The sequence below is a fragment of the Cricetulus griseus genome, chromosome 3, assembly GCF_003668045.3.
Source record: "Cricetulus griseus strain 17A/GY chromosome 3, alternate assembly CriGri-PICRH-1.0, whole genome shotgun sequence".
NCBI lineage: Eukaryota > Metazoa > Chordata > Mammalia > Rodentia > Cricetidae > Cricetulus > Cricetulus griseus.
The window spans coordinates 219,505,898-219,531,082 of record NC_048596.1 but is presented as its reverse complement, the minus strand read 5'-3'; the positions used below and the strand labels follow the sequence as shown (position 1 = coordinate 219,531,082).

General features: G+C 41.1%; 2 protein-coding genes across 2 annotated transcripts in view; one reads left to right on the top strand and one right to left on the bottom strand.

Moving 5' to 3' along the window:
* Positions 1 to 17,026, top strand: part of Pter (phosphotriesterase related) — a 74,933-nt gene extending 57,907 nt beyond the window's left edge. The window contains exons 5-6 of the transcript XR_004769336.1: positions 14,424 to 14,659; positions 16,788 to 17,026. The gene's annotated coding sequence lies outside the window, so the exon portion shown is untranslated. The remainder of the gene's footprint in view (positions 1 to 14,423; positions 14,660 to 16,787) is intronic.
* C1ql3 (complement C1q like 3) lies at positions 42 to 8,941 on the bottom strand. Its single transcript, XM_027405241.2, has 2 exons — positions 8,338 to 8,941; positions 42 to 2,658 (listed from the first exon to the last, which is right to left on the bottom strand). Exons 1-2 carry the CDS (start codon positions 8,923 to 8,925, stop codon positions 2,479 to 2,481), a joined length of 768 nt encoding a protein of 255 aa, XP_027261042.1. The 5' UTR covers positions 8,926 to 8,941; the 3' UTR covers positions 42 to 2,478.
* Positions 17,027 to 25,185: the final 8,159 nt, after the last annotated feature.

The following is a 25,185-nucleotide window of genomic DNA, read 5'->3' as shown; positions in this document are numbered from 1 at the left end:
AACAATAGTGAATTACAAAAATGAAATCATAAAAGTAAAAATATATTACATAATATAGTTTAATGAATCATTACAGTTATAATAACAAAGGCCACAATTTAATTAATTCATAAGTTATAATGCAAAGAAAAAGAGAAATGCTTGCCTTATATATAGTCCCTTTATTTCATTTACCTTTTATTTCTTTTTTCCTCAGGCCTAAACAGAGAAAATAATGCTTATTTATCTAAAGAAAAGGTCAGATCTATTGGAAATGACAGTCTGTTTGTAAATGTTACTCTTTAGAAGAGATCCAGCCATGAAGTTCTTTGCTAATAATTCCTTTTCAAAATTGTTAGTTAAGACGCTTAATTGATGTACACTGTTGTTTGTGAGCTAATCCCTTGATCCTCTCTGCCAATCCATCTTTGAAAAATATATGTTGTTAAATAGAAATTAAAACTGTGGCAATTCATTTATGAGTTACCTTATATATTAGAAGGGCCAAATCGAATCAGTCACTACTCTTGATGAATGATCTAAGTGTTTTTTATCATATAAATCATGACCATTATTCAGACCAAGGCATTTAAACACGGCAGACACCACCTTTAGATGGGAACACCATGCAAATCTCTTGGAAAGTTGAGGTTTTGCTAAACTAAAGCTATTTCAGTTGATCATAGCTGATTGAGCTCTCTGTGTATTAGAACAAAAAGTACTGAAGTGAAATGAGCCAGGGGGACGGCCCCATTCCTTTAAAGGGGAAAATGCAAATGTCTTTCACCAGCAAAGTACACAGATTTTTAAATCTCTGGTTTTGAAATCTACTTGTCAAAGACTGTTTAAAGGCAACTGAAATGGGAACAGATTTTCCATTGTAAGAGGGGAAGTTGTGTGCTAGTAGGATATATTCTCATGCATTTTGATCTTTCCCTTAGATTAAAGAGATAGCTCTTGGCAGTGTGTTTTTAACTAGAGAGAATGAGTTTGCACTATACTGTCAGCTTCAATCCACCAGATAGAAAGGAAAGAATTGACTATTCCAATGTATATGTTTCATAAACATTGTGAAGGACTGTGCTTGCTTCCTGAAGTCCCTTATTAATGGTCTGCCAGAGAATGCAGTTAAAATATCGATTGCATATGGAATACAGTGACCATGGAATCAACTAACTCACACATGTTCAATGTGGGGCATTTGAATCTGCTGAGGTTTCATTTTCTGGATAACTCTTAAAGAGAAGTCACTTTTATTATTTTGTTACCCTATATATTTGTATCATCTAAAATATATTTCAATCTAAAATAAGTCAAATAATTTGTGCATGGTTCTGTGTGTATACATATATACTTTTTAAATTAGTTTTTTGAGCTGTACAGCCACCACAACTAGTGGACTGAAGCCAGGTATATATAATATTTCATCTAACATATATGTATATAAATAAGTGTGTGGCAGATACTTATATAAAATATATACACTTTGTAATCATATTGGTTCTATGTGAAACTGTTAATTTTGAAATAACCTCAGGCCACAGATTTGTGGTAACTGTTTGAAGGCCTTACTTACTGTCCCCTTGATGATGCATGCAGTAGCTCAGATTAAACCTTCGTGCCTTAGGTTATGAACAATCTTTTGTTCCAAAGAAAGCAAAGCCTCTATCTGACTTCATACCAAAGAATAAATTTCTCTGACTGTTCAAGTGAGTCTAAATGTATTCTATTGACAAAATGGACACACAGGTTTTTTTTCTAAATACCATACATAATTACACATTTTCACACTTAGAGGGTAATCCTATATGATACAGTTTCAATCTCTATTTTCTTAAGACTATCACCAGAAAAGAGAAAAAAATTTCACATGAAAAGAAAAAAAAATGTGAAAATGATCACAGGCTTGGGAATTCCCACAAATCCAGAAAATTCCAGGTTAAGGCTTGAAGTTGAATCATTCCCAGGTCTAGCTCTAAAGTTAACGAGAGTACAAGGCAAACAATATCTTTGGGGACAAGCAGCATTACTTCAATTAGACCTTCTCCTGCAGGGTAAAATGACTCCTCCCCACACTACAAATAGACTCCGAGTATCTTAATAAGCGGGTAAACTCACAAGAACCAAAGCTGACACATGGATAAAAGCAGCAAGATCACAGTACACCAAAGTATCATAGATATTGAAGAAATAATTCAGTGTCTTAGATTTTTCTATAAAAATTTGTGATCTATATAGGACTTCATTCACATGGACACTAACAATAAGGAGTATTTGCTTTGGCGGTAGTGGATCACACATCTGCTTATCTTGCGTTAAATACTTTTTTACATAATGTGTCTGAGTGATACAGATGTGAGTCAGGTAGCATTTGATCTCCCCACATTTACACAACCGAGATGCCCTGCAGTCGGCATCCCCCGGGATCCTTGATTCACTGACGTTAGCCATACGAATCCATCGTTCCAACTCAGAATAGCAAGTTCAGTTTCTGCATTATCAGTCAGCATAAATAATAAATCCAGAAAATGTGCTGTATTTGTTGTTGTTTCCTCCATGGGCTTTCCCACCATCTAATTTGATGTAGACTTCATCTCCTGGTTCCAGGTGAAGGACCACACTGTTGCTGGCATAGTCGTAATTCTGGTCAGCATCTTGGGCAATTGCACTAGCGCGCACCTATGTGAAACAGACAAGAATTAGAGTGCCTAAAAGAGAATCTTCAAGTTGCCTGTTTTGCATAATAGGAGACTTTCTGCCATAGCATAGAATGTAGCACAGTGGTGCTGTCTTTGGTCCCACAGCTTTAGAAGGAATTGCTGTAACAACTTCAACTGTTACTAGACAAGAGAAAATGTTGCTTTCATAAGGGACACTGTAGCAATCTTTTCTTTCCTTGTAAATAAAGCATGCCAATCCAATTTTCTCTTAGATTACTGCTTTTTCTAATTCCTTCAGTCTCCACTTTCAGTCACTTTTTGAAATGGAAATGGCAGTATTGTTTTGCATTTTAATCTAAGCCAAATAGCAACATTCCTGTGTACTTCCAACCAACTGTGTACTTCAATGGCTCATCATAATTATTAGAAAACTGATATCTCAAGTGGCAAAAGACCTAGGGAAATACCACTTTGCTACTATGTAGAGGGTAGGGGGGAAGCTTTTTTTAGTTTAGAGCCCTGGAAATCTGATACAAACAAAGCCCCTGTTAACCAGGTTTCTTCAGAAGCACTTAGTTCATTTAAATATCTTTGTTTATATCTCCCAATTTCCAAACTTCCATTTACTTGATGGTGTCTTTTTGTCATTTAATTATATATGCCTTTAAATCGACCAGATCCAAAAGTTTTAGAAGGAATTAAATTTGTGACCTGACATTGCTCAGTTCTCTAGGAGTTCTGCATGGTATTGTTGCATAGCTTTTCCGATCTGTGAGATTGTAAATGTGTCTGTTTTTGAGGATGGGAGCTGACTATAATCTGCTTATGTTCTGCCGTTAGTCTCATTAGAGAGTTGATCAACATTTGCAAACAGTCAAATTGCCTATCATATCATGTCATATGGACATTCTGTCACACTCTCTCCTTCAGCTTCATTTAGACATATTTTGATTCTGCCATGGGAAAAAAAATCTTTCAAAAGGCAGGCTTGTGTGTGATTTATTTCAGTAACACATCTTCTACTCTGGCTTGTTTCGGTTCCACTATAATGGTATTTCCCTGAATAACATAGCAAGTGATTTAGTGGTTTTTGTAAACCTGCACTATGTAATAATGTATGACTTGGGGTATAATATGCTAGGTTTTATCACTTGGCAAAATGAGAGAAAGGAGACATAAGTCAAGAATTTCCATGCATGTCTTTCAAAAATCTAACTGATGGGCTTTCAAATTAAATTTTCATGGGAAGATACGTTCTCACATTAATGCTGAAATGCCATAAAAGGAGAAGGCTCTTGGACACCACTGAACTTGCAAAGTAATTTGAGTAGTATTTTAACATTTTTTCTTTCTGAGTATCATATAGCAAAAGGAGAGAAGGGCTTAAAGGATTTAGAATTACTTATCACTATGCTAGCTGGCATTAATATAATGAAACCAATATGCTGCATGATTATACTCAAAAGCCTTGACTCAAATGTGTGCACCGTACTGAGGTGATCCATTTTAACCATTACATAACAATGCATTTACACTTCATAATATTTCCTAGAAATTAACCTTCAGTTTATAGAAGCCGAAGGCTTTTAGTTCATTTATTTAATCTGGTTATTAATTCCCAGTGAAGAAAATCTACACAATGAGAATGTCATCATTATAGCTTGACTTTTAGAAATGTAGACTATTAATGGATGTGAAAAATTAAAATACAAACTAGCAATTATCTACATTAGCAATATGTTAATTAATCATCAAACTAATATACTTCTCAGCTATTACAAATGAGAATGCAGTTTATTCAGCACTTTGGATATTTAGTATATGCTGTATGAATGTTGTCCATTATCATTGTTTTCTACATGAAACCTTTAGGAGCCAGGACCCATTGAAATCTTTGAGTTAGAGACTATAATCTTTTTAAAATATACAGTGAAGTTTTTAATTCTATAGAATGTAGCCACAAAACCAAGTAAATGTTACCAGTTTTAATTCAGTAGGTAAAAACCATAGAAACCTGCTAATGCATTAGTGTGACTCCACACACTAGAAGGTTATCCTTAGCGTGTTTTATTTCCTTTGTTGGAAAAAGCCAGTATGGTGGCTTTATAATAAAAAGCAATTCCCTAAGATTTTTACCTATGCAGCAGTAAAGGACTTTTTCAATTAAATACCCACCATCTGCCAGTGTCCATGATGTCAGTATGCCTGTCCACCCATCACACTCTAAGAGTATAATGGGACTTGGAATTTCAAGCTCTGATATGTATCCCACTGACTTCAGCAATTCTTCCTTGAAGCCATCAAACTATTGAGAAAGGTAATGTGTTCACCCTGAAGGCTATTTTCAGATTCCTAAATGTGCACCTATTTCAGCATTTTGTCAGGGAGCATAATGCATCCTTTCTCAGCCCGATATACCCATTTATTCCTAAATTCTCTTTAATATCATTTTCTTAGTATGCTAACTATATTGTTTTTGCTTTACCTTCAGTATGTATTGCTCTGTTTCTCAAGAGATAACTAATTTGGCATGGCACATCATCACTCTTTCTGACAAATGAATGTAAAACCCCACAGTATTCATTCTTTCCGATGTGGTTCACGTACATTGTTACCATAACTAATAAATTCTTGTTAAGTGAAAGGCTTATCTCTAATTATTTTATATGACTAATCTTCTGGCAATTTAGTTTTATTGTGGTGGCTTATGATAATGACATTATAGTAACTGTATTCAGAAACTATTTTTTCAGGTTTTTAACTACAAGTATACAAGCATTAGGAATTCTTCCTGTATCTATATAAAGCTATTTAAGCTCTATTTTTTACCTTTCATATGTAATGTGATGGCCTCTCAACAATTGATACGATTAAGTGTAGGCTAATGGTTTCATGGGGAATATGAAAACCATTGTCCTTTATAGGACATGATAGGATTGTGAGAATATAATAGGCTGTATAGTTTTAGCATTGTCTTATTATTGAGGGGTTATCATTATACAAAGTATTTATGGTAACATTTGCTAATTTAATTAATTGCTGCTGATGTTGTGGTAATTTCATTTTCATTGTACTCCTGTGGAACCATAAACAAAAGGTTAAGTGGCACATCAGGTTAATTTATTGACCTTTGATGTTTCCATCTGTGACCCTACATTCAACACAAAGCATAAATAAGATGGCCCTCATATGGTTATGATGCAGGCACTGCCCCCTCCTACAGTGAAAGACTGCATTCTTCCCTTGGTGCTTCGTCTCTGTGCTTCTGAAAATCCACTTAATCCACAGAATATCACTCTGACATGGCTCTCTGAGTTTCAGTTTTTATAAAAACAAATTAGGTCAGTTCAGAAAGGGAACTGTCATTCTAAGAAACAACCTTACAGACTATAATTGAAAATCCAGAATAAAATATTTACTTAAAATTAATAAAAAAAAAAGAGATTTTACAAGATTTCCCACTTGGCACTGGCTGCAGCCAACCAGACTTTATGAAAGTTTTATTCTAAAGACCAAATTCCTTAGCCAAAGTATTGCAGCAACCTTTTTCTGAGACTGTCCACACTGAACTCAGAAGGACTTTGTTTACCACTATTGATATATTTTTCTGAATTACCCGTTACCCACTTTTCGACAAAGCAGCAACTGGATAAGCAGCCAGTGTTTTACCCACTTGCTTTCCTGACTCCCATAGAATCTGTATGCTCAAGTGACACATGCCCCAATGAAATGGTTTAAAACACAAAACACCTGCATGTTTGCATTTTAGAATTCATATACAGAATGCTTTCTATTGACTCAAGGGTATATGCCAGAGTCTGCCCTCTAACCACCAGCGTCTGAACTAACTCCATTGTGCAGCTTCCTAGGGCTTCCTGCATTTGCAATCTCCAGATATTTTAAAAATTACCATTTCTATTATTTGTTGACAAAACAGGAATTTTAGTACATTTTAATGGGTGGCCCTAAAAATATCTCCCCAGTATAGTTTTACAGACACAACTTTTGAGTCAGACAGAGTCAATGTATAAATGAAAAGGTCCCCATGGCTGCCTGCTGGAGGATTGGGGGGTGGCATTCCTAAGCCATTTGGTCAGCCAGACACAATGCCTCTATTTTGGTATAGTGAGCCATACCCTTTGTAGCCACATACCTGCAACTACCTAGCCTAGTGTTCCGGGAACATTTTTTATTTATCTTACTGTTATTTTCATGCATATTAACTATAATGAACAACCCGGTCAGTGCCTCCTGGTGGCCATGTTTCCTTTTTTTGTTGTTTCTGGTATTTTGACAGTTCTTTAAAGGATTTGCAGAAAAGAGGAATCAAGGGACATTGAAAAAGTGTTTCATACATTTACATTTAATCTTTTACCTTTGAAAAAATCCTGACACTAAATTGGGTCTTGAGGAAAACAAACAAACAAACAAAAACAAACAGGCCCTAAAGGTGCTCAGTAGAAAATAGGGGTTTAGCTAAAATCGGAATTTCCAGGGGACCAAAGACCTGCAACACAACAGCCCTTGTTAAGTCAAAATTACTGCTCGAATTGAGGTATCTTGGGGGGGAGGGGGATGGGTGGCAGGATCACTAGGTCTTTCTTACTGTCAGTAAGCAAAGTTTAGGGCTCAGGTACTCAGCTCCTACAGCAGGCTACAAGTGCCAAGGCCTCATCCTGGTGCCATGGACTCGGAGTGTGCACAAAGTCCGATTACACTTTTAGATAGAAATGTATTTTCTTTCTGTGGCTAAAAGATGAAAAAATGCATCAGTTTTGCACTGGCTTGCCCTTGGTTCTAGCAAAGTATCCTTGGCCCATAGATACTGCAGACCAGTGGCCTCTCTGGCACCACCCACCAGCTCTGAAGAGCAGGTCCGGGTTGGGGCTCACCTGAGGATATTTTACAGCCAACGCAGGGAGTCTGTGATCAAGAAGCCTAGAGTTAGAAAGCCTCTACCAGTGTGCCTCCGGGGCTCCCCGGTGATGACTCTGACCCTCCACCTTCCCAACCACCTCCTTGTGTATTTTCCTACTCCAAACAGTGAAGTTGGGGTTCCGGTGTTTGGGTGCGAGCAGCTGTATTTCTGCAGAGTAAACGCAACTTTTCCTTTTCACAGCAGTACCTCTTTCAGAAACTAGCCGGAGTGTAAAGTAACTGAGTTTCACTGCCTAAGACCTCGCGCGCGCGGCACAGTGTTGTCTAAGTCCCGGATGGTCCTGTCTGAGACTCACTCTTGGGGGTCCTTCCTTTCTCCCCGGGATCCTGGTCTATCTCCCCAGAGTCTGGGGCCCTGACACGCCCATTTCGGGCTCCAGAAGCCTGCTACGTTCGCAGAAAGGCTGTAAAGGACCCTAAGCTGCTGAGGCTCTCACCCGCCAGGGATTTTTGCCCAGCGCCCCTACCCAGCTCCCCTAGTACACGAACTGTCCCAGGGCCAGACTCCCAGTTTCTCGCCCCTCGAGGGTCGTGCCCACAATTCGGATCTGACACCCTAGAACCACCCTCCCCAGGCTCCTACGCGTATGACCCCCATCACTCCAGCATGTCACAGAGTCCCCCTTGCCCTGGCTCCCGGGAGCCGGGTTGCCGCGCCCTTCCTCCGCGGCCTCCCACCCCCATTTCCGGGGTCTCCTCCCTCTTGCTTGTACCTTCCCGCACTCGCTCCCCGCCCTCCCCACTGCCTGCTCGCGCTCACCTGGTTGTTTTTGCAGAGATCAGCCCACATGCTGGTGCCGTCCCCTCCGCGCATCAGGACGTGGTAGGTGAAGAAGTAGATACCCGGGATGGAGCAGGTGAACTTGCCCGTAGTGGGATCATAGTGGTTGCCGAGGTTGGTGACCACGTCGTCGAACTTGAGCACCTCATAGCCTTCATGCTGCCTTTTGAGGCCAGCGTAGAAGGCGATCTTGGGCACCGTGCTGTAGGTGGCCGCGCTGATGGCCCCGGCCGCATTCAGGCCGGGCGCCCCAGGCGGGCCCGGCAGGCCTTGGCGGCCAGGTTCGCCCTTCTCGCCCGGGGGCCCCACGGGTCCCGGTGGTCCGGGCTCTCCGGGGGGCCCACGGGGGCCTGCCTTCCCCGGCCTGCCGGCCTCGCCTTTGGGACCCTGGATGAAGGTGGGGAGAGACTGCATGAGGCCGCGGTCCGGAGTGGCTGCCGTGCTGGGAGCCTTGGTGCCCCCGTAGGGGTCGCAGACCATGCGGCAGGTGCCCAGCATCTCGTAGTGCGCCGACGTGCCGGCCGAGCTCACCAGCACCGGGATGAGGATGACCAGCAGAAGCACCATCACCACCCCCAGCGCCCCGGCGGCGATCAGGCGCCTCCTGCTGCCCACGAGCCGGCTCAGCGCGGGCCGATCCTCTTGTCTGCTTTTGGACAAAATTTTGAAGGTTGGGCGGGGACCTCCTCAGAGCCGAAAACAATCCCCCTTCGAACCCCAACTCCCCTGGGCGGGTGCGCGCCGGTAGTTCTTCTCCGGCTCCTGCTCCCCCCGCTGAGGCTGCGGCTGGGGAGGGAGCTAGGGTGCCAAGTGACTTGATCTGAAGTCCCGAGCTGGGGGTGGGGGCTGGGGGAGGGGTGCTCAGGGCGCCCTCTCGCCTCCAGACAGCCCCTTCGCACCTGTGGCTGCTTCGGGTGCCGGCGCGGCTACCCGGAGGGCAGAGCCAGCCGCTGCCTCCTGCGCTCGCCCCGGGCGGCTCACACTTTTATGCGGCTGCTCCGGCGATCGACTTTTCCTTTTTTGCAGACTGCGCCAGTTCGCACCAACTTTCCGTCTGAAGTTGCCTTTTTTTTTTTTTTTTTCCTGGGCCTTGCTTCTTTTCTTTCTCTGGCTGGGATCGTCCCTTGCCTTTTTTCTTTCTTTCTTCTTTTTTTTCTTCCTCTTTCGCAACCACCACAACTCTAATAGAAGCGCACCCCCAAAGCCCCTAGTGGGCTAAGGGAGCTCGGTTCGGGCGCCCCCCGAGATGCGCTGAGCGGCGGCGGTTCGCAGGATCAGCGGCTCAGAGAGGCTCAGGGCTGGAGATAGGAGCTAGCCAGCAGCGGCGAGAGCCGAGCGAGAGAGGCTGAACGCAGAATTCTGCCTGGGTACCACCTGCCAGGAGAAGAGGAGGCTGACAAACGCGCGCCGGAGCAATTTATAGGAACCCAAGGCACAGAGGAAGGGGAGCCGCTTTGGCATCTCTCTGCAGCATCTGCTCTGCTCATCCCACTCACACAGAGTTTGGCATTACTCTGACAATGTGGGATTTTTTTTTTCGGCCTTTTTTTTTTTTTTCCTTCTCTGCAAGTGATGAACAGTGAAATCCTGAATACTCCCTTGTCTAATCCAGGCGATGGCAGCTCCCTAGCTGGACACACTAGGGGAGGGACACAGCTGTGTGACAGCTCTCAGGACTCAAGGGTCACACCTAAGTCAATTTCCCCAGAGCCAGCAGCCCTTGTTGGAGGTGGAAGCGAAGGTTGAAAGGAGGGAGGTTTGGTGACAATATTTCTCTCCTGGCTCATCTACAATCAGTGCTTCAGGTGTTTTTCAAATGCCACTTTTAACATAAGGAGGGCCCTTTCCAATTTTCCAGACAGACAGTAGATGTGAGTTGTTTTTTTTTTTTAACCTTAGCATTTGCTTCCACAGCCTCCTAAATGAAATAAGATGTTACCCTGAGAACAGTAAAGTGTATTTAAAAACCAAAAGACATTTCTTGATTTAAATGAACTTGTCCACCACCCAAAAGAAGGAGAGCTGGTTCTTACAAGTGCCACACAATGGTGAGAGCATATGTGAGCATTTGACTTAGGGGCTTCCAATTGCAGTTGCCCTTTAGAAGATACCATCATTGCACTTGAAGTTGCATTTGCTTAAAGGTGCAGCATGCAGGAGGAATAATCACTTGTCAGTATGCCTTCGAAGGTCTTACAACAAAGCAAGTGGCGTCTGCGTGGTGCCAGATTTCATAAGACACACAGAGAGTTCTGTAGGCGCCATAGCAAATTTCCCAGATGTGAATTGGGGGAGGGGAAGTAGGGAAATTATGACAAAGAAAAGCCACCACCCCTAACAGTGGAAGAGCTGGATGAAGAAACCACTTGAATTTAGAATATCAATAGAAGGCCCCCAGAGAGTGGGTATTAGGAGGGTTATTCCACCAACAAAATACATTTGACACATATGAATGGTTTTAAGTAAGTAAGTAGAATTGATTCCCAAATCGTACTTCTGCATTCAGGAGTAATAGATGTCAATCAAACATGGGTGACATTTACTTGTCAATACAGAATGATGGCTGGGAAGGCAGTTACTTATTACAACAGGGTGAGAATCTGAAATGAGAGGCAGGAACAAGTAATAATATAACAAGCAAGCAATAAATCGTAGGTGACTACCAGCAAATGGTCTTGCCTGTAGGTTCCAAGGCATGGCATCTCCTACAAGATTCTGCAGCCTCTCCTTACTCTCCCCTAACCCAACAGTTAAGTCCCTTCTCTCTGATTCAAAACTAAGTAAGGTCAAGTGACAGATAGAAATGGATTCATTGATTCCTTGGAGGGGAATGTCGGCAGCTCCTTGAAGGCTTTCTGGGAGAGTCAACACTAGAGAACTGGGCTTACTTTCCAATGGTCCAGCTGCACCATGTTCTGTCACCATCAGCCAGGCTGCTGATAAGGCTCTAGCTACTGGTAATAAGACATGGCCTTCCAGCTCTCAAAATCTTAACTTTCATTTTAGGATAATGGTTTTTATAAATGAGCACCAATATCTTTGGCATATATATTTTGCAAATTTTTGTTCATGTATTTTTAAGTAGCAAACACAGAGGCCAATCATTTCAGGCCATAATACCAACACCTATCTTCCCAACACACCTTCTTGCTTGTTTCCCAAAGATATTTCTCTGGGGTGAGAAAATGGTGAACCATAATGCGTGCCCACAGTGGAAGGAAATGTACTAATGAAACGAACTCTTCTTTCATGTTCCAAAATATCACAATTCATAAAGCCATCTTAATTACTAAGAAGAGTTTGATGGAAAGAATGTTTGAAATAAAAAAGGAGTTTTTAAAAGATGGAGATAAATAAATGCTCATCAAATGTCTGGGACACAAAGGGCTTTCCTTTTAAGGATGCTCACTTCATGAGAGAATTCATCAATAAGAATGTGATGTGCTAGAGTCAAGATCAGCCCCAATAAATTAGTCTCCATCTTCTCATGCAGATGGGAAGACCCAGACCAGTGCAGAGTCGGGACCATCGGGTGAGCTCACTGGGATGATCTCTTCATAATATTAATACATTAGTCCAGCCTGAGAAGGGTGGTAACATGGGACATTCCTTCGTCCACTTCTTTTTAAGGCAATTCAAAGTTTGATATTGCAGGCAACTGTTCTGACATCCTAGAACTCCGCTGAAGTTTCTCAAGATGTCCAGTGCTGCTTGTTGAGAATGAAGGCACCCCCTCCCAAATAACAAGCACATTTCTGAGGGCACACAGGAGCATTTGGCTTTTTTTGTAAAGTAAGTTAAAGTTATCACCCTCCTTCCTCTTCTTTGAGAAATACCCCCACCATGCACTTTGGGAGAAAACGGTTTCTGTTTCCCCACGATATTCAGGGATGACTCGGTAGTAAATGAATGTATGGCTGCTTACTGTCATTTTCTACCGCTCTAGTCCACAGAAGCCTCTCTGGAGAGTTACTCATGCTTCATCTCTTGTTCTGACAGTTTGAATAAAGCATCTGATGTGGCTTCTTATTCATCTTCTTTATATATACAATGGAATGATAGAAAACGTGTCGATTAAAATATTTGGTTTTCTTTAGTGTTCATCGGTAAAGCAAGTTTTTTCTCATATTTGTTATTAGTCCTGGAAATGGCTGTGGAGTCTCGTTTTCGCACTGTTTCTGGAGAGAGAGAGAGAGAGAGAGAGAGAGAGAGAGAGAGAGAGAGAGAGAGAACACGAGTGGCATTCTCACCAGTATCTGAGCTTTTGGGATGCTTTAGCTGACATAGCCTGGTCCAGAAACCTATGATCTCGTGGTAGGGTGGTGATCTTTGATGTTTATCTTCCTGCATCATTTATGCTGCTTTCGAAGAGCTGGGCAGATCTTAAGTACAAGACTCCCACACAGATATACAGAGCCATCCATTAATCTTTATTGAGCACCCACTGGCAGCATAGCCTTAGCCTGGGCTCTTACAGGCAAACAAATATTTAGTCATAAGAATGACTTCCAAATCTAGCAGCACTTAAACAGAAATAGCATTTCTTATAATAAGAAAAGTAACAAATTAATAGGTCCAAGCTAGAAAAACAGGCATAAGAAATTGTTTTTAAAAATTGGGACTTGGTCAGCTATTCACCTTGAATGTCTGAGTCTCCAAATTGTGTTTCCCAACATATGCTCTTTTGACTGAGAAGTATTAAGTTTCTAGCTTTCAAGGGCCTGTTTGGAAATATGTGAGAAAACAATATATCCTTATGGTTTGAGAACTAGATGGTTCTTAATGTGTTCCCTATATGTCTTCATTATGTAGCTGGGAAGGATGCTTACTGGCTCTGAGCTTCAATTCCTTTTTCCATGAAATGGGAATAATGTTAGTATCTAAATCACAGAGTTGTGGAGATTGAAGAATTAATACAGATAATCACAATGGTACCCAATTTGTGAGAACTCAATAATTTGCATTTGTGTATTATAGGGATGCTGAGCAGGACATGCATCTATCAATTGGATGGTAGAATGCATGGAATTTAAGAGCAACTTAAGAGAAATGGCATTTAATGGACAATTAGTGCTATAGACTTAGATAAACTTAGAAAGAACATGAAAATTCTCCAGTTGAGTTGTCACGTGACATCTTCTATCATCTAAGGCAGTGGTTCTCAACATGTGGGCCGTGATCCCTTAGCAGTCTAATAACCCCCTTTCACAGATATCCTGCATATCAGATATTTACATTACAATTCATAACAGTAGCAAAATTGCAGTTATGAAGTAATAATGAAAATAATTTTAGGGTTGGGGTCACCACAACATGAGGAACTGCATTAACCAGTCACAGAATTAGGAAGGTTGAGGATCACTGATCTAAGACAAAGAAAGACAAAACTCAAAATGAGGATGACTTCTCCAAGGTAAGACAAAGAAAATTGCACACCAAGGTTATTTGGATTCACTGAAGGTTTCAGATGGAGGATCGAAGAGGATGTACCTTTTTCCTGTAGGAAAGCCCTCTCTGAAGCTGACAAGTCATGGTCCTACTTTAAAATTATTGAGGTAGTTATTTGGGAACTACTGCTTATGATCACCCTCAAATAAGGAAACGTGCCAACTGAGGCTGCTTGTACATTAGCAAGAAGGTCAATCACTTTGAAGGACTTCTCAGTCAGCACCATAGTATCAGGTTGACAATTTTCAATACACAGGAGAATGAGTTGGAAGGGTAGTTTGACAGATCAGTTGTGACCAAACCAGTGAATAGGTGGCTGGAGGTAGCAACCAGCTCATTACCAAAGACTAGAATAGAACAAATATTCAAACTGGTCTCAGATTCTAGCTGTATAAATGTAAGGATACAATCTCCAGGATGAATATGGTGTTTTCTACGTGTCATGAATATAGTGCTTGGTCCCTACTACCCTGCTGATGTAGAATGAAGGGCAAGTTACTAAGGATTGAGGTATGAATCAGTCTTCTCTGATTTCTGACTTTCATTGTTAACTTGGCTAGGTTTAAAGTCACCGGAATATGGTAAAGACACATCTCTGGGTATATCTGTGTTTTCAGAAAGAATGGCTGAATGAAGAGACCAACCTACACATTGGTAGCACAATCCCATGCATTAGGAGCCCAGAAGTGATAAAGGTGGCAAAAGCATAAAGCCGGCACAGCACCTACATTTCCCTGTCTTCTGTCCCCTGGCTCAATGGGATGTGAACAGTGTCTGTTGTACATTTCCACTGCTATGAACAGCTGTTCTGTCATGCCTTCCCTGCTATGCTAGGCTGAAACCAAGATGAAAAGTAAGTAACTCTTCCCCTTATGTTATTCTCAGGTATTTTGATTTCAGCAATTCAAAAGCAACTAATACTATCCTCTTAAGCTGTGGTCACATGAACACAGTCATCAAAGACAAGTGGTAGATTCAAGGGAGTAAAGTTAACTAACTCCAGCAGAAAAGACAAACTGTGCATCCAAAGACTGGTCTCATAAGAAGAAGTGATGAAAATTGTAGTGCTTTTATTGTTTTGTTAAATAATCCAGGGATGCCATGCATTTTGCAAAGGGAGGTCATAAAAGGCTTTCAACAGAGCTACATCATGACAAGAACAGCTGATATTCTAGAATCTGGTCCTAAGAGTGGTCAACCCAGAGAAAATGTGAACTCCACTGGTAGATGTACTTGGTTTCACACCTACATGAGTATAACCTCGGAACAATGCATGACCCTATGTAAAAAAACATGACCTGTGAACAAATAACATGCTTTGGAGTACCCATGTGCCAAAAAGAAATAACAGCTTTTCCTAATGCAGGGAGAATTCTCAACTGTATACTAATGTTCTACTTTTAAACTGGAATCTTAAAACATAATTTATCAAGGTGTTTTAGAGTTTTAATAAGACACAGAGTAAAGTGGGGACAAAAATGACCCTCTGAAGGGTAGCTCTGCTTTTTAAGATCAATAGTTGTAACTTTACTGTGATGTTTGCCCTTCAAAACAGTTATGTATTTCATAATTTAATTAATTAATGAATAATTATTTTAGGCTCTGGACTATGGAGAAAATCTGTAAGAATCATACTTAAATCATAACTTTGTGGGGTTTTTTACTATTTTAGCTCCAGAGTCAAATGGCAATAAGCTTCCATTGATCAGTATCCACAGAAAAGAATGTTTGTAGCTGAAAAATAAAAGACCAGAGATTAATATTTGGGTTCAAACTTCATAAAAGCAAAGCAACTGGCCACTAGCTCTCACCTCTAGCTCAGGCTTAAAGGGCTGATCCATACACCAGCTCTTCACCAAGCCTCTCCTCAGCGTAGCTGGAGAATGAATGTCTCTCTGAGTCCTTGCTTCTGTCTTATATACTTCCCTGATGTTGGGATTAAAAGTGTGAGCTATAACTCTCTTTTAGACTGATTCACTCTTGTGTAGATCTGAATGGCCTTGGACTCAAAGAGATCCGTCTGTCTCTTAATCCTGAGTCCTAGGGTTAAAGGTGTGTACTACCACCTCCTAGCTTCTGGCTGCTGGATTAAATGTGTGTGCCTGGCTTCTATAGCTTGTATCTGACTTTGCTTTCTGAATCTGCAGGCAAGCTTTAATAAATCATGAATAATATAATCACTACAAATGTTTCTCACTCAGACCTTTCTAACAAGATGTCTACAGCTTGGGTTTCCAGTACAAGCCTTGTCTGATAAACGGTCGCAGGTGTTTCTGCCTGTCTTGGCATTAACATCTGTGTGGTATATGTGCATTTCTTTGTACATTTTTGCATGTATGTGGGCACATGTGTGAACATGTTTATATACATCTGTGTGTGCATATGTGTGGATGTCAGAGGTTGACATGGTGCCTTCCTTCGTAGCTCTCTACTTTTTATATTGAGTCAGTGCTTCTGGATGAACTCAGAGCTTGCTATTTTGACTAATCTATCTAGACAACTTATTTAGGTGACTCCTGTCTCTACTTTCTTTGTGCTGGGATTACAGGTGGGCCACCATGCCCACTCAGTTTTTGTGTGGGTTTGGGGGCTCTGAACTAATCTAATCTGAACTAGATTCCTAATGCTTGCATAATAAGCACTTAGCCCAATGAGCCATCACCTAAACCCCATTTTTGCCTATTCTAGCTTGTTACTGCTACGTTCAAACCATTCCTGTGAAACAGCAACTTCCCCAGGATAGAGGCAGAAGTCTGTGTTATCAATAGATGCTTTTGTGAAAAACTATTAAAATTATCTATTAAATTAGAAGTTGCCTAAATATATCTATTTCACAGTGTCTTCCACTATGTATGTATTTATATATGTCTCCCATTATGTATTATCTAATAGTACAAATCAATATGTAAACATTTATGCATTTGTCTCTTTCTATATATGCAATGTATGATCTTTATATTTAATTTTATTTGTTTTTACAGATGGACAGAAGGTCCAAATGGGAAAGTAAAGAACGCAAGATACGAAATACCTATAATGATGTCTCTTGGTTGAAATCCCATAATTTGGGCATGTCCCCCTAGGAATGAGCATACATGCTGCCATAACAACACAGAACACCCACTAGCCCTTTCTGTCCATTGTCCCATGGCCAAGCATGGTGTCTATATACCTCTTGGTTTAAAGTCCTAGAATAGAACTAAGGTTGGGGGGAGGGACCAATTAAGAGAAATTCTACATAAAGCATATTTCTCAGGAAAAAAAATTACATGTACACTGTAGACTACATGTTGGCTTTTCCTTCTGAAATTCTAACTGGCTCAGAGGCCATAATCTAATGTTTTATCTAGTGTTTGACTGCACTGGTGAGAATAAGTTCTCTGGATAAATCAGTTCTATTATTTTCTCATTAATACATTCCATTTAATTCGATTCAATTTAGCATAAAACATGTGAGAAGAGACCCAAACACGGTCCATGTCACCCTCCACCCATCTTTTCTCATCACCTTCAGCAATTGTTCAAGGCCTACAACCACGGCTCAGAAATTAGGACTTGCTGGCTGTCCTTGAGGTCAGAGACTCTAATTCCCTAAGCCCCAGTCACTGGTGCAAAGCTTCTTTGAATTCCCAGGCCCGATTTGCATAACTGGCCTGTCTTTCACATCATTGGCCAATTATCAGTTAATCATCCTGAAATAGTCTTGCCATTTCCAGGCTTTCCTGAGTGTCTGTTCAACACCTTTTTCTCTGCTCTCCCCTTCTGGACACTGTTCCATCTCCTGTTGTCCTGAGCTCCTTGCCTCACTGGACCTTCCTCTGTATTTCTCAAGCATGCTCCTCTGACAGCACCCACCTCACTGTACTTCACTCTAAGCCCTGTCCTCTCTCCTGCCATCTTGAACAGTACCGGGTCTTTTAATCTGTGGTCTCCTGACATGTTTTCGTCACTTGGTGTTTATATAAAGGAATGGTACATACTAGGTAATATATAAAGAAGAGGAATGAATTTAATCACAGCTCTAAAGGCTGGAAGTCCAAGGCATAATGCTGCCATCTGTTTGGCATCTGTGAAGGTCTTCCTGCAGCATTATTCCATGGTAGAAGACAGAAGTAAAAAAGAAGGAAGCCAAGTTCAGACTTAGGAAGGGAGGGAGGGAGGAAAAGGAGGAAGGGCAGTAAGAGGGAGGGGAAGAGGGAAGGAGGAAGGGAGAGCAAGAAAGTTAAAGCAGTTGGCAGATTTATTCCCATACTATGCCAACAATATCTGAATCTATTAATTACTACAGATATGGATATGTTACTACTTGTATTTTGTTGTTTTTTATCTTTGAGCACATAAGAAATTTACTAGACCTACCAAAATATCCAGTTTTTAAAACAAAAAGGAAGGGCTGGGGAGATGGATTAGTGGGTGACTGTTACTCAAGCCTACAGACCTGACTCCAAGCACTGAGGTATTGGACAAAAGGGTATACTGTGTGACACACTGAGGCTCAAAATGCCACCAGGACAAATGAAGAGGTGTTGGAAAGTCAGGAAATATGGAGGAGTGAAGAAGTTTTTGTTGTTATTATTTTGTTTTTGTTCTTGTTTTTTTTTTCTCCTTGAGTTTATTTGCTTGTCTATTTTGTTTTGATTTTTTTAATGTTCATTTTGGGGGGGGCTGCAGGGGGAGGAGAGGATATGGAGGGACTGGGAGGTGAGCAGAATTGGGGAGCATGATGTGAAATTCCCAAGGATTCAATAAAGAAATTATGTTAAAAAAAGAAAAGTTGCCCCGGTACTGTATTGACCTCAACAATGGGGGAAGGGATAGAGGTATTAGATCTCTGGAACTCCTCAGCTGACTGCCTAGCCAGTTAGTAAGTTCTGGGTTCCATGAGACACCTTGTCTCAAAAACATTAAGATGGCGTGGTGGTGATTTTCTTTTATTTAAAAAAATATCTTATTGTTTTATTTGCATGAATGTTTTGCATACATGTGTCTATGAACCACACATATGCCTGGTGCCCAAAAAGAACAGAAAAGGGCATCAGATCCTCTGGAGCAATAATAATAGACAATCCTTAGCCACTAAGTGGGTGCTGGGATTGAACCCAGGTCCTTTGAAAGAGCAATAAAAGCTCTTAACTGCTGAAGCATCTCTCTCTATGCCCCATGATGATTAGTTTCAATAGTCAACTTGGTAAAATCTAGAATCAGATATGAATAAGGAATTCTCTGAATTGTGTTGACTTGTGAGCATACCTGTAAGAGATTTTCTTAATTGGGTTAATGAAGGTGACAAAATTCACTCTGAATATGGGTAGCACTGTTTCAAAGGCTGGGCCTAGGACTGAATGAAAAGGGGGAGCCAGCTGAGCATTCATTCTCTCTGCTCTTGACTGCAGATGTGACCAGTCACCTCAAGTCCCTGCCACCTTGACTTTTCTATTAAGGTGGACTGCAACTTGGAATACACCTCTAAAATAAACTAAATAAAGTAAACACCTTCTCTATCTTGCTTTCTCCAGGTGTTTTGTCATTGGAACAGGAAAGGGAACTAAGACAGGTGGAGAGTAAGAGAGGACATGACATCAACCTCAGGCCTGCATATGCTCTCTCTCTCTCTCTCTCTCTCTCTCTCTCTCTCTCTCTCTCTCTCTCTCTGTGTGTGTGTGTGTGTGTGTGTGTGTCCTCTCTCACTCTCTCACTCCTCCTTCTCCACACACAAATGGTTTTATCCTTTATTTGGTATAACTACACAACTATTCAGTTACCAAACGTCCTAACAGCTGCTTGCAGACTTGAGCATTTGTAAGCACGGATCTACTCACTACAAATTCGAATGTCACATTTCCCCTTCACATTTTGATTTGTTACTTATAATTACAGCATTTATTCCAACCCCAGTAACTACTTCTGTCTGTCTGTATACATTGTCACATAACTAGTCACCAGCTCTGGAAACATAGACAATGCATTCCAGGTAAGACACCACAGCACACTTGAGATAGTCAATGAATTTTATGAAGTTTTAAGCATGGAGTATAGTTTGAATTTTAATGAGTTTCAGCTCTTCTTAAATCCACACAAATATAGCAATACATATTGTACAATGCAAATCAACTTGAAGTGGCTTCAGTGGATGATAATGCCATCCCTGTGATGGCTGCATTAATACCCACGGCCAGAAACCACTCAAAAGGTACCACTTTCCCACCCATGAAAGATAGCAGGCAAGCTGCTCTTCCAGAGCAATAAAGAGGACATAATTCAGCTGCAGAAATAAATACTCTTACACGATACAAAAGAGAATGGAACTAAGGAGACAAAAAATGCAAGAATAAATACACGTGGTTCAAACTAGTGAAAAGGGAGTCTCAAGAAGAGAAAAATGATTTGGCGATTTCCTTTCTTTGAGTGCTTCACCTACCAGCTTTCTTGGAATAACTCAAGTTTTAAACATGGTGGTGCATTTAAGTTCAGCCTTCAAATAGCCTTATCGTCAGGGAACGATTTTGAAGCACTGTGGGAGTAGCTAAACAACTGGGTTCTCTTTGTCGGTGCAATTACAAATGACCAGTGGGCAATGGGGAGAGGAACAGTGAGGATGTGCTGTACATGCTGTGGCTGCTGCTTCCTTCTACCTGGTAGAAACATGCTGTTAGCCTCACTCAGGGCTCAGCTGGCACGCTAAACCGAATGGCATCTCATCTTCATCAGAAACTTGATGGATGCATGCCATCACTGCAGACCTGGGTATGACACAGCTCCAAATTAAAACCTGCACTCTTTCATTATCCAGTGGATTCTGTTGAGGCTGTTATGTACTCCATCCTTTGTTTCCTGGCTATTAACTCTGGAATTATTGGCAACTTAATTTTTAAACCACAAATGTGATTGTTTTCATTATTCATTCTCGAAACTTTTCAATTTTAACATAGAAGAGACTTTAATTGAAACTGAGCTTCCTGAAATGAAGTGGACTCTTTGTGGGAGCTGGAGTATTTTAAAGGGATTTCAGGTCTTTGTGTGGCATTTACCTGCAATCGCCAGAGGTTGGGGTTGGGGATGATTGAGGTGTATATACACTGACTCAAATAGAATGTGCGAGATTGAAATTGGAAAACTCCTTTTAGATGAACTGTTCATGAAAGTGGAAAATTACAGGATTTGTCTCAGTAACATAATATTTGGGGCTATGAGAAGACACTTTCATATTTTATCTTGGCAGTAAGAGCTTGTTACAGAAAATAAGATGGCTGGTTTGAAGAGAGGGTCTCAAATTTGGAAGCTATTTGTTTTGTTCTCCTTAATGCTGAAGTAGGATTAAAATTACTAAGGAGGCTAAAGTATGGATCCAGAAACTAGAGAGCCCACATCCCCTTCAGTTCTTAGGTTGTTCTTTGGGTGGGACAAACTTATTTAATGGGCTAGGGTACTTCGAACAAAACTGATCTTTCTCTCTAATGTCTCTCATAGTGCCTGGTAGCAGCATTTGTGCACCCAAGAAGTATTCAGGAAAAACCTTTCTAATGAGTAAAGAGAAAGGTATTAGCTCCTTTTGCCACTCTAAAAGTAAAGATCAAAGCATATTCAGTGGTTATTGTTCAATGGAACATTCTGTACCAACTAAAGAGACACAAATAGCTGCAACAGAGGAACCTGTATAGACTCCCCTGGGATGGGATTTTTGTCCCTGAGACTGCCACCTTTGCTTCCGTCCTATCTGGCCAGGTAGTTCCTCATCTCTATATGGGCCAGTCAAGTTGGGTTCTCTTTCTTGATTTTCAAAATCTGGATATAAAAAGTCATGGGCTTTCCAATAACTCTAATATTTGGGAGGTAGAAACAGGAGGATCTCTGTGAGTTCAAGACTAACCAGGTCTCTGCACTTGGAAGTACCAAGCCAGTCATAACTACAAAGTGAGACCATGTCTTTTTAAAAAGTGATAAATGAAGGTATAGACCATTGGTAGGTCCAAGGAGAAATGACCACAGAGGACTTCTGGAAGCTCTCACCAGTCCTTCAGACCCTGTAGGATATGACAATGAGGCCAACTACTACCTTCTTATTCCACTTCTTTTCTTATTATACTGCCGTAAATGGTTTTATGTTCCTTACAAATGCAAACCCTAACAAAACAGCCATGATGGGCTTTAAGTGATTTAATGAGGATTTTTACGCTTTCTTCTGTATCTGTGCAATGCTATCTACTAGAACTTTCTAGTAGACATGATGGGAACGTCCTGCACTTGTTGTGACCATTAAGGTAGCCTCTAGTCACAAAAGATGGCTGAGCACTTCAAATATAACTAGTGCAAACAGGAAAGTGAATCTATCATTTTATTTCATTTAATTAATTTAAATTTAAACAGGTAACCAGTGGCTTTGTGCTCAGAGGTGTGGTGTATTCAGATGATAAGGTTTCTTTTTCTCAGAGAAGGACAAAATGGGAAAGAAATGCACATAACCTGAAACAGCGAGTCATTAGTTGGCTGTGAGCAATATCTCATGAAATGAGGATCCAGAAGGCCTCCCGGTAACACAACATGGTCAGAAGTGGCCATGAGTGAAGCAGCATTTTGTTTAGCTGAGGACTGTATGACAAAGTGTCACACAGAAGGTAGCTTGATGGAACTTGGTTTTCCCATAGTTCTAGAAGCCAGAAGCCTGACACCCAAATAACAGCAGAGTGGTTTGTGACTGTCTTTCACCTTGGTTTGTGAATGGTTGTTGTGATAGTTTAAATCCAGAATGTTCCCCCAAGGGTCCATGTGCTAAAGGCTTAGTCCTCAGCTTGTTAGTACTGAGAAGTAACGGGAATTTTTATGATGTGGGTGTGGAGGGAGGTTTTAAATCTTAGGAGCATGCCAAAAGAGGAGGAAGTTGTAAGATCCTCATCTCTCCATCCCCCACCTCCCTCTCTGTCTCCCTCTCTCTCCAGGTCTTGGACATAAGGTGAATGGCTTTTTCTCCATCAAAGAGGATGTGATGGTTTGGATAAGATGAGAGGTTCCCTCATTGTCTCTGGCATTTGAACATTTGGTCTCCAGTTGATGGCACTGTTTAGGTGGTCTGTGGCCTTATTGGAGGAAGTACATCACTGGGGGGTGGGCTTTGAGAGTAATAAGAATGACACTGCCTTCTGGCATGCACTCTCTGATTGGCACTTGTGGTTCAGGATGTAGCCCTCAGCTTGCACTCCATCTGCTGTGCTGCTGCTTGTGGCCACACTTCCCTACCATTACAGACTATTATTCTGGAACCAGATGCCAAACAAACCCTTTCCTCTGTAAGTGCCTTGGTCATAGTGTTTCATCTCGGCAACAGAAAAGTTACTAATACAGTGGGTGTATCTCTTTTTCCATGAAATGCTACCTCATCATATGGCACTATGGCCCATAAATTATGGTCTTGAGCTTCCAAAATTATGAGCCAAAATAAGCATCTCAGTTATTTTGTCACTGTAAAGGAAAGCTAACACAACCTTCTTTCCCTTGTATCTTCCCATAGTTTTTCTCCATGCCAGTATCCCAATCTCTCTCCTTAACAACTACCAGACCCATCAGATTAGGGCCCACCCATATGGAATCATTGAGTTTTAGTTACTTTAAGTATTGTCATCTTTAAAGAGTTGGGATGAGAGTTTCAATGTAGGGATTTTTGGTGACAGAATACAACTGAGCTAAAGGAAACTGTGACTTAGACATGGATATGCCTGAGAGATGAAGGCAAAGAAGAATGTTCTAGTTGCTAGCACAGCTAGACATCTACCATCCACTGAGAACAGGAACATTCAATCAGGATTTCCAATCCAAGCTTGCAGCACCTCATGAATTTTAATTGCGGAGTCAGATGAGCTGTACTTGTGACATAGCTTCCCTCCAGGTTACCATGTCCAGGGAATTTAATGAGTGTGACTTATTTCTTGTAACTAAGAGATTTCAATGCTGATCTTTGGCTTTTTCAGAATCATCCTTTGAAATTGTTTCTACTTTGTCTTTTTCTCCTTCAAAATGGTTTCTAGAGCATGGCTTTATGGCAACATGGCAGGGCCTTTGGAATAACTTCCAACGTGTTGGGTCTCCTGGCCTCCAGCTTGTCCCAGTTCTCATCTGACATACCCAATTGAGATTCCTCACCCCAAGAGATGGTAACATTATTCCTCCCACTTTCTAGAGATTTCTAAAGGCCCCATCATCTCAAAGTCTCAAAATGAATCTCTAAGTCATAATGTCACACTAGTCATATTTTATGCCTGCTTACGACTTTAATTTCTATTACCACTGAAAATCCATCAGTCATCACTAGCTTCAATTTTTGTTCCTTCCACTGACACGACTCATATATGTTTCCAGGCATGGTTCTTTGTTAGTATTACCCCCTACCTAGCATGCCTTAGAGGTCACTTGCTCTGAAGATTCACTCTTTAAAAAAAAAATTTAAAAAATTAAAACAAAACAAAAAACCTTTTATTTAAAAGTTGTGCTTCCTCAGAACCATCCTCTCTGTCCATTCTGTCTGGAACTGTGTCTCATTAATCAAGACCCTTTTACCTTGAACCGGATATTGCGTGGGCCTGTAATCCCAGCTACTCAGAAGGCTGAGTAAGGATGATCAAGTTCAAGATTAGCCTGAGCAACTTAATTTTCTGTTGTCTAAAAATTAAAAAAAACAAACAAACAAACAAACAAACAAAAAAACAGAGGAGCCTACCACTGTACTCAATGACTGAAGTTCAATCCCCACATGGTGGAAGAAGAGAAAAAAGACCCACTAGTTGCCCTCCATTCATGATCTCATACACACACACACACACACACACACACACACACACACACACACACACACTACATTTTAATTTAAAAATAAATTTAAAAACAATCGACCGGGTGTTGGTGGCCTACGACTTTAATCCCAGGCAGAGGCAGGCAGATCTCTGTGAGTGCGAGGCCAGCCTGGTCTCCAGAGCGAGTGCCAGGATAGGCTCCAAAGCTACACAGAGAAAACCTGTCTCGAAAAACCAAAAACCAAAAACCAAAACCAAAAACAAACAAACAAAAAAACCAATCTAGTTCTCTTGTAGAGTGCTTGCTTAGCCTGTGAGAGGCCCTAGGCCCAAGACCCAGCACTAAAAAAAGGGAGGGGTCCTGTTATAGCTTTCTTTTTGGTGGTGTTTCTGGATGTACTGAGTATTTGTATGTTGAAGCCTTAATTCCAGTCCTAGAGAATATGCCCTTATTTATAGATTCTTTAGGAAAATCATTAAGTTAAAATAAGTCAAATTGATGGATCCCAATCTAGTATTACCAGTGTCCTTATGAAGAAAAAAGATTAGGGGACAGAGATATACTGAGGAATTGAAGGGAACACATCTTAAATGCCAGAGG

Bases quoted from the DNA above. Each gene is read 5' to 3' on its own strand.
- C1ql3 (XM_027405241.2), bottom strand. From the start codon at position 8,925: ATGGTGCTTCTGCTGGTCATCCTCATCCCGGTGCTGGTGAGCTCGGCC. The intron at 2,659-8,337 runs GTGAGCGCGAGC...TGTTTCACATAG, and splicing joins ATCTCTGCAAAAACAACCAG to GTGCGCGCTAGTGCAATTGC.